General features: G+C 42.8%; 1 protein-coding gene across 1 annotated transcript; it reads left to right on the top strand.

Moving 5' to 3' along the window:
* Positions 1 to 977: 977 nt before the first annotated feature.
* elf2a (E74-like factor 2a (ets domain transcription factor)) lies at positions 978 to 9,242 on the top strand (the record flags this gene model as incomplete). The annotated part of the gene is made up of 8 exons (XM_079228893.1): positions 978 to 1,052; positions 1,921 to 2,221; positions 3,191 to 3,298; positions 3,444 to 3,563; positions 3,864 to 3,947; positions 4,514 to 4,706; positions 4,849 to 5,103; positions 8,146 to 9,242. 8 exons carry the CDS (start codon positions 978 to 980, stop codon positions 8,675 to 8,677), a joined length of 1,668 nt encoding a protein of 555 aa, XP_079085019.1. The 3' UTR covers positions 8,678 to 9,242.
* Positions 9,243 to 10,095: the final 853 nt, after the last annotated feature.

The raw sequence follows: 10,095 nt of genomic DNA, 5'->3' as shown, positions 1-10,095 counted from the left end.
GGACGACGCGCAAACGCGGGTTTTATGCGAGCAAAGGAAGCACTTTTGGCCTCGACAACTCGGCTGACGCGAGGCCCAGGTAGCGATAGCCGTGGAGCTTTTTTTTTTGACAAGGTAAGGGGGAGGAAACTCACTGCAATAACAACACCCGCGGGCTCAAAGAGAGCTCTGCTCCCGATGCGGACGGGTATGCGCGGCCTCTCGGTCAGCCGGGAAGAGGACTACAACCAAGCTAGCTAGCTAGCTAGCTGTGTACGCTACGCGCGCTGTCAATGTTTGCTAGTCGTGTGCTAACGTCAACTGAACTTCATGCTAGCTAGCCGCCGCTGCGTCGTTTGCGCCTCTTTTTTAAAAGGAGAATGCGCTGCGCGGGTTGGCTTTCGCGGCACGAATAAATATGCCACGGGACTAAAGTCACCGGACGCGAGCAGGAGTGACGTCCGTGACGTCTGCAGGAGTGAAGTCTGGCTCTATAAGTTAAGTAAAGTAAGCGGCTAGCTAGCAGCAGCTCTGACGTCAGCCGGAGAGCTAGCGCCGCGGCTGTAGCTCCAGACGTGCAGGGAGACGTGCAGACTCAGGATGTAAACACGAGCCCGTGTGGAGGGAAGCGGGCACATTGTGCGATGTACATGTACACATATATACACATATACATTGTATATGTGTATACATATACAATGAGTCGTACTGGCACACTATTGTTTTGGACTAGCGTTAAGTCATGAGAAGAGCCGTGGGGCTTTCACATGACTACACACACACACACACACACATACATATAAACACACATGCATGCACACACACACACATACATATAAACACACATGCATGCACACACACACACACATACATATATACACACACATGCATACACACACACACACATACATACATGCACACACACACAGACGGACACACACACCCCTGCCACCGGCTCCAGCCTGACCTCAGCCCTTCTTGTGCCGTAGGAATGAGTGATGACCTCTGTGGTGGTGTCAGATGGTGGAGGAAACATCGTGGAGTATGTCACCGTGGTGGAGGAGTCCCAGCAGGTAAACCTTTGTGTGTTTTAATCTCCTCAACAAGCTGTCAGGGACTTCAACAAGCTCCTTATGTTGTCCACAAAATAGTTAGAAAAAGCTAGTTGTATCAGAAATGGTTGTATGTCACACATACACAGAATGGTGCGTAACATTAAACTGAATTTGAAATAAAATATGGTAAACACAGGGTTCTTACGGTCATGGAATACCTGGAAAACAAATGTCACCCCCTTTTTAAGATGGTCAGATTTTTATCTGTATAATACAACGCTGACTATGTTTACATGCACACTATTATTTACAATATGGTAATATTCACTGAATATTGAACACTAGCCAACACGTCTTCTAGAGACGCCGTCTTAAAGGGAATACACCTCACCTTTCTGGTGGGAAGGACAAACACACCTACTTTTAATTACCACGAAGGAATCGGATATCAACAGGTTTTTGAATATGTGCAAATATGGCAAAGCTGACCTTTTCCAGAAGGCGGTTGAAGAAATGAAAGCGGGAAGCTGTAATCAGAGTAGGTATGGCTCCATGTGTTTGTATATATATTTAAAATGCTTTGTAGAAATATTGTTTTTTTTCATCATCATAAGGGCAAAACACAGAATATGATGTGCATGCAAACATAGTTGTTGTTTTACACCATGCACACACACAACAGAGTCAGGACAGAAAATATCCATCATCAAAATTCATTAAGCAACTTTGAGTCAATGGTCAGAGAATATCTGCAGGCGACACAGGAGGTGACTAGCATGTTCGTGTTCGACACGGCCTTTAACGTTCATGTAATGCCTGCCTCTTTTATTTTATTTTTTACCTCACTAAAAATATCACTTTTCTCACATCTGTCCAAACTGTTCAGTGTGAGCAGCAGCTCGCTGAGGAAGAGGATGAGGAGGAAGAGGAGGAAGTAGTTGAGCAGGAAATTGAGGCGGTGATCGTGGGAAGCGGCGAGGAGGTGGAGGAAGATGTGGAGGAGGAAGAGGAGGAGGAGGCCGTGCTGCTGCAGGAGGACGGCTGTCCGGCCGTGATCGTGGAGGAGGTGCCCAGCGCCCAGGTGGAGGAGTGCTACTCGGCTCAGGTCCTGGTCTACGACGACGGGACCTACCTGATGCAGGACGTGGCCGAGGAGCAGGAGGTGGTCACGGAGGTGTCCGAGACGGGTAAGAGGCTCTGTGGCCGGTTCCTTGTTCTTGTCCTGTCCTGTGCCGCGTTACGGGACTCCGTTTCTTGACTATCACGTTAAAAGGGTCCAACAATAACTCTGGAGACGTTGATTCCATTTCCATCATTTCGTCGATTTTATTTTCACTTGAATCGAACAAACAAAATCATAACTTGAGTTCTAGCGTGAGGTCAAAGACCGTGCCGATGTCCCGCCCCTTCCTCTTATACCAGCTGATCCTCATCCGATTAATATAAATAATTCACACAAAAAAGCTTTATTTTGAATATGAATATAGATCCATTCATATGGCAAAGGATCGTCTTTAGATCCTAAAAATAAATTATATGACATGATTTTTAATCAAAACAAAATATATGGCTCTGGATGTCGTGTTTTATGGATTCATAGATAATTGTGGTGGAAATGATTTCATTCAAACCACCCCTTTTTTATTTATTCGTTTATATATAAAGAGAACACGGTGAGGTTAACAAAGCAAAGGCTGCTCAGTCTGTTTGGAGCTCACTTTCAGTCCCCCTCCCTCTCCAGTTATTAGTTCCAGCCCCACCTGCCATGGAGGAACACACAGGGACGTTATTGGCTGCCTGTGTTTTCTGATGCTGGTCAGAAAGACTCCATCGTCCTCTCCGTTTTAGTAACACTGATCTCCAATGCAATCATTTTTGTTATATTATATATTTGTTTCTATATTGTTACGACAAAACACAGGAAAAAGTATTTTATTATTTACACATCTCGCAGCGTTTGAAGTCGTCTTCTCACATTCAGATGGATCCGATTCCCCAGCTTGGTTTCATTCCCGTTGATCTGTGGTTGACTCTCTGTTTACACGACCGCTGGCAACAAGAAGGCAGGAGCGGACGTAACCCCAGAGACGACGTTAGCGTGTGTGTGCATCGGCCTGTTCGCTGACTCCTCCCTCTCTCTCTGCTCCTCTTCTCAGTGGAGATCTCCGGTCATGACATGGTGTGTTTCGACAAAACCTTCGAAGCGGCCGAAGCTCTTCTCCACATGGAGTCCCCCGGAGGACTGCACAATGAACGCAACGCAGGTAAAACACACGCCAGAGAACGAGGGTTAGACGGATACACCCGGTCCGGGCCCTGTCAGAAAAATAGTTTTTAGGAAGATGCTGCCTAGTATATCCTATTATTTTGTCCAAGATAATTGAGTATGTTGACCGTCCCCCCCAGCAGAGGACGTCATGATGGAGACGGTGGTGGAGGTGTCGACAGAGTGCGGCCCCCTAGAGGAAGAGGAGTCCTTCCCCATCCCTCCAGAATGTGAACCCGCTGTCAAGAGGAAGAGAGGAGGAGGTCAGTGTCCCCACAACACGGCTCATCTCACCGCAATGACTGACTTTAGAAGGACCAACACAAGCCGTTAATATCTTGCTGGAGGCTAATACTAATATTAATGCCATTTGTTAAGTGTTCAAAAAGCTGAGCAGGAACAAGCTGGTAAAAAAGGGAACCATACAGACCCTAGTTTGGACATGAGACGATGGTGTGGTGCAGGAAGGCTCACGTTGGGGTGTGTGTGTGTGTGTGTGTGTGTGTGTGTGTGTGTGTGTGTGTGGGTGTGTGTGGGTGTGTGTGTGTGGGTGATGGGTGCAGGTGGACGCAAGCCCAAGACGAACCAGCCCGCTTCCAACGGCTCCTTTGACCTGGGGATGAAGAAGAGGCAGAGGGAGGGAAAAGGTTTGTCCCAGCATGCCATTCACTTCACTCGCCGTTTAAACTCCATCTGGAGTTTCTTTCTGCCAGGAATGTTATCACATTATATTACTGTAGATCCTTTATCTGGTCCTGGACCAGTCTCCGTTAAGTCCTGGGCCTCCATCAGGAAACGGCATCAGAGAGAAGATGGTCTGGTTCTAGAGAGTTCTTCTTAAAGCTCGTCATCGGTGCCACCGGGTCAGATTCTGGTGAAACCCGATGACATCATGCCGGTTCACCAGAAACCCCTTCAGTTCAGAGGCCAGTCCACCGTGGACTAGACCCAGATCCCGTTTAGCTGAATACCGTGTATCATAATACGGCTCTAGATTTGAGGTTCCTCCCCGATGTGCTTTATTAGAGCGAGTAAGTCAAATAAATAACTGTAACGGTGGGATTCAAGTTATAGTTTGGCAATTAAAGACAAATTTCACCTCATCATTTCTAACAAATTCATCCTTGACCATTAGTTGATGCTACTTTTCACTTCATTAGTTAAAGAAATACATTTAGTCGTACAATTCCATATAAAATGTGTTATATTGCAGGCAACACCACCTATCTGTGGGAGTTCCTGCTGGAGCTGCTGCAGGACAAGAACACCTGTCCCAGGTACATCAAGTGGATGCAGAGGGAGAAGGGCATCTTCAAGCTGGTCGACTCCAAGGCCGTGTCCAAACTGTGGGGGAAGCACAAGAACAAGCCCGACATGAACTACGAGACCATGGGTCGAGCCCTGAGGTCAGCCCGCCGCCTGTAGCCCCGAGTCTGTGTCCGTCATGTCTGACAACCTAGCGCTGATATGGTGTGTGTGTGTGTGTGTGTGTGTGTGTGTGTGTGTGTGTGTGTGTGTGTGTGTGTGTGTGTGTGTGTGTGTGTGCAGGTATTACTACCAGCGCGGTATCCTGGCTAAAGTGGAGGGACAGCGGCTGGCCTACCAGTTCAAAGAAATGCCCAAGAACATCCGGGTAATCGACGACGAGGAGGACGGAGAGGAGGCGGAGGACAGCGAGGGCGTGCTCTCCGGCCAGCTGCCGGCTCACCAGCACGCCGCCGCCAGCCTGGGCGTCGGCTCCCCCGTCGCCGCCCAGCACCAACAGACCTACGTCACCGTCATCGGGGGCAACGCCGGCGCCAGGTCTCTGTTTGTCACGACACGAGCACGCTAACGGTTGAATGGTAGTTTGTGGGCGAGTTTGGGCTGCTTTGTGGAACTAGCGTTGTTTTCTGTCAAATTAGGGCTGTGCGGTATACGGTTTAAAATTTACACACGGTATGAATTTTTCATATACCGGCATAGTCGTAGCAACTGTTGTCGCTCTTCGGCAGGCAGCAACATGTATTTTGAGGACTACTTACATGTCATGGTTATAACTTTAGTCATGGTTATAACTTTAGTCATGATATAACTTTAGTCATGTTGTAACTTTAGTCATGTTATAACTTTAGTCATGTTATAACTTTAGTCATGTTATAACTTTAGTCATGTTATAACTTTAGTCATGTTGTAACTTTAGTCATGTTGTAACTTTAGTCATGTTATAACTTTAGTCATGTTATAACTTTAGTCATGTTATAACTTTAGTCATGTTGTAACTTTAGTCATGTTGTAACTTTAGTCATGTTATAACTTTAGTCATGTTATAACTTTAGTCATGTTATAACTTTAGTCATGTTATAACTTTAGTCATGGTTATAACTTTAGTCAGGTTATAACTTTAGTCATGTAATAACTTTAGTCATGGTTATAACTTTAGTCATGTTGTAACTTTAGTCAGGTTATAACTTTAGTCATGATATAACTTTAGTCATGTTATAACTTTAGTCATGGTTATAACTTTAGTCATGTTATAACTTTAGTCATGTTATAACTTTAGTCATGTTGTAACTTTAGTCAGGTTGTAACTTTAGTCATGTTATAACTTTAGTCATGTTGTAACTTTAGTCATGTTATAACTTTAGTCATGTTATAACTTTAGTCAGGTTATAACTTTAGTCAGGTTATAACTTTAGTCAGGTTATAACTTTAGTCATGATATAACTTTAGTCAGGTTATAACTTTAGTCAGGTTATAACTTTAGTCAGGTTGTAACGTTAGTCAGGTTATAACGTTAGTCAGGTTATAACGTTAGTCAGGTTATAACTTTAGTCATGTTATAACTTTAGTCATGTTATAACTTTAGTCATGTTATAACTTTAGTCATGGTTATAACTTTAGTCATGTTGTAACTTTAGTCAGGTTATAACTTTAGTCATGTTATAACTTTAGTCAGGTTATAACTTTAGTCAGGTTATAACTTTAGTCAGGTTATAACTTTAGTCATGTTATAACTTTAGTCATGTTGTAACTTTAGTCAGGTTGTAACTTTAGTCATGTTATAACTTTAGTCATGTTGTAACTTTAGTCATGTTATAACTTTAGTCATGTTATAACTTTAGTCATGTTATAACTTTAGTCAGGTTATAACTTTAGTCAGGTTATAACTTTAGTCATGATATAACTTTAGTCAGGTTATAACTTTAGTCAGGTTGTAACGTTAGTCAGGTTGTAACGTTAGTCAGGTTATAACGTTAGTCAGGTTATAACTTTAGTCATGTTATAACTTTAGTCAGGTTATAACTTTAGTCATGTTATAACTTTAGTCATGTTATAACTTTAGTCATGGTTATAACTTTAGTCATGTTGTAACTTTAGTCAGGTTATAACTTTAGTCATGTTATAACTTTAGTCAGGTTATAACTTTAGTCAGGTTATAACTTTAGTCAGGTTATAACTTTAGTCAGGTTATAACTTTAGTCATGATATAACTTTAGTCATGTTGTAACTTTAGTCATGATTATAACTTTAGTCATGTTATCACTTTAGTCATGTTATAACTTTAGTCATGGTTGTAACTTTAGTCATGGTTGTAACTTTAGTCAGGTTATAACTTTAGTCAGGTTATAACGTTAGTCAGGTTATAACTTTAGTCAGGTTATAACTTTAGTCAGGTTATAACTTTAGTCATGTTGTAACTTTAGTCATGTTGTAACTTTAGTCATGATTATAACTTTAGTCATGTTATAACGTTAGTCATGATTATAACTTTAGTCATGTTGTAACTTTAGTCATGTTGTAACTTTAGTCATGATTATAACTTTAGTCAGGTTATAACTTTAGTCATGTTGTAACTTTAGTCATGTTGTAACTTTAGTCAGGTTATAACTTTAGTCATGTTGTAACTTTAGTCATGTTGTAACTTTAGTCATGTTGTAACTTTAGTCATGATTCTAACTTTAGTCAGGTTATAACTTTAGTCATGGTTATAACTTTAGTCATGTTGTAACTTTAGTCATGTTGTAACTTTAGTCATGATTATAACTTTAGTCATGATTATAACTTTAGTCAGGTTATAACTTTAGTCATGGTTATAACTTTAGTCATGGTTATAACTTTAGTCATGTTGTAACTTTAGTCATGTTATAACTTTAGTCATGTTGTAACTTTAGTCATGTTGTAACTTTAGTCATGATTATAACTTTAGTCAGGTTATAACTTTAGTCATGTTGTAACTTTAGTCATGTTATAACTTTAGTCATGTTCTAAATTTAGTCATGTTATAACTTTAGTCATGTTGTAACTTTAGTCATGATTATAACTTTAGTCAGGTTATAACTTTAGTCATGTTATAACTTTATAACAACAATCAATAACCCACAAATAACACTCTTTAACAGGTTAAAACATCACAACAGTTTGTGACACAAACAATTTGAAACACTAATAATTGTACATTTATAAAATTGCACCGCCAAACTGCATGCTGGGTACAGCTCACCCACTAACACAACAAGAAGAAACTCCGTCACTACATAAAAAAAAAAACCCTGGAAGAGACAGACTTTTTTCACCTACATTCCCCCGGGTCCTAAGCCCCTCCATGTTTAGCTTCCTAACACCTTCTATGTACCAACGTACAAACAGCTGCTGGCCAGTTGGAGCGAGTTGTTAGGCGAGCCGTGAACAACGACGACGGCGGTCCTTTTCGGCGTCAATGAATGAATGAATGTGTTTACTAAAAAAAAATATACTGTGATACCGTAAACCGCCAGAATCTTACAAAATACTGTGATATGAATTTGTGGCCATGCCGCCCAGCCCTAGGTGTAACCAATACTCCTCCTTGCGTTTCCCCTGCAGGCCCATCCGAGCCCTGCCTGTGGTCATGACCAACTCGCTGGCTCAGGTGACGTTGAACTCCTCCTCCATCTTCACCACCGCCTCGGGGCTCCCGCTGACGGTCGCCAACGCCTCCGCCGGCGCTCCGCCGAAGCTGGTCATCCAGGCTCTGCCCGCCATGCTGCCCGGCGGCTCCAAAGCGGGCGAGAAGATCACCATCATCACCATCCCGGCCAGCCAGCTGGCCACGCTGATGCAGTCCAACCCGTCCGGCCAGATCGCGCAGCTCTTCCAGGCGAAGCCCGCCGCGACGCAGCTGGCGCACGGCGCCGCCAAGCAGACCTCGGCGATCCAGCTGACGGCGGGCCGGCCGCAGCAGCAGCACCTCGTCCTGGCTAGGCCGGCGGCGGTGGCCCAGGCGCTGCCGCAGCTCACCATACGGGTCAACCAGCCTCACCCTCCCCTGCCCAAAACCCAGCCCTCGAAGCCCCCCAGCAGCCAGCCCGGAGCGGCAGCACTCGAGGCTCCACCGGCAGCAGCCACCTCTTCCTGAGTGCCCCGGGGCCTCCGGTGGGGCACAGGAAGTGACCTTTGACACTGCTGAGGAAGTGCCGGACACACCCCCACCCCTCACCCAGTAGTCACAGTGCTGAGCTGCTCTCTGATTGGCTCAGACAGTAGCCCGACATTGGTCTCCACAAAGGATTAAAGGGACAGCCGCACACACGCAGATCCTCCCGGAGCTTCAGGAGACATGGGGCAGCCTTAGATTGTAAATGAGAAAGAAAGTCCTTTTTGTAATCAAACGTAATATAAATGCCTGACGAGACTTGTAAACAGAAATGTAAAAAGCTTTTTTTTTTGATACTCAGCAGGTATGCTTCAGTACAGACGTTTGAATCCATGTCTTTGTTTCCTCTTCCGGTTCATTCTAACAGTTTGTCTGCAGCACTGTTTTTTACAGTTCATAGAAAAGGGAGTGAAAGGTTGTCTGTCCAGATTAAAGTACTACAGGGTGTGCTCCACATCTGAAGGATAATATACTATTTTTTTTCCTTTTACTATCATTGTATTGAAGTAGATTTTACTGAAAAATGTATTATAAAAAAAAATTGAAATGTGAATCAAGACTGAAGTTGTCTTTTTCAGCCCTCTGAAAAATGAAATGCTTATTGAGCTCTGCTAAAAGCTTTGTCTGGTTCTTATGCAAGCAGACCTGTAGTAAGGCATTTATTACTACTCGCCTCTTTAAGACGTATATACTATGACTCTGTAAGACGTATATACTATGACTACGTAAGACGTACTATACTATGACTCTGTAAGACGTATATACTATGACTATGTAAGACGTATATACTATGACTGTGTAAGACGTATATACTATGACTCTGTAAGACGTATATACTATGACTATGTAAGACTGTATACTATGACTCTGTAAGACGTATATACTATGACTCTGTAAGACGTATATACTATGACTCTGTAAGACGTATATACTATGACTCTGTAAGACGTATATACTATGACTATGTAAGACGTATATACTATGACTATGTAAGACGTATATACTATGACTCTGTAAGACGTATATACTATGACTGTAAGACGTATATACTATGACTCTGTAAGACGTATATACTATGACTCTGTAAGACGTATGTACTATGACTCTGTAAGACGTATGTACTATGACTCTGTAAGACGTATGTACTATGACTCTGTAAGACGTATATACTATGACTGTAAGACGTATATACTATGACTCTGTAAGACGTATATACTATGACTATGTAAGACGTACTATACTATGACTAAGATGTATATACTATGACTAAGACTTTATATATACTATGACTCTGTAAGACGTACTATACTATGACTAAGACGTATATACTATGACTAAGACTTTATATATACTATGACTCTGTAAGACGTATATACTATGACTGTAAGACGTACTATACT

This window comes from Taurulus bubalis (assembly GCF_910589615.1).
Source record: "Taurulus bubalis genome assembly, chromosome: 13".
NCBI lineage: Eukaryota > Metazoa > Chordata > Actinopteri > Perciformes > Cottidae > Taurulus > Taurulus bubalis.
This window is presented reverse-complemented; position numbering and strand designations above follow the sequence as displayed.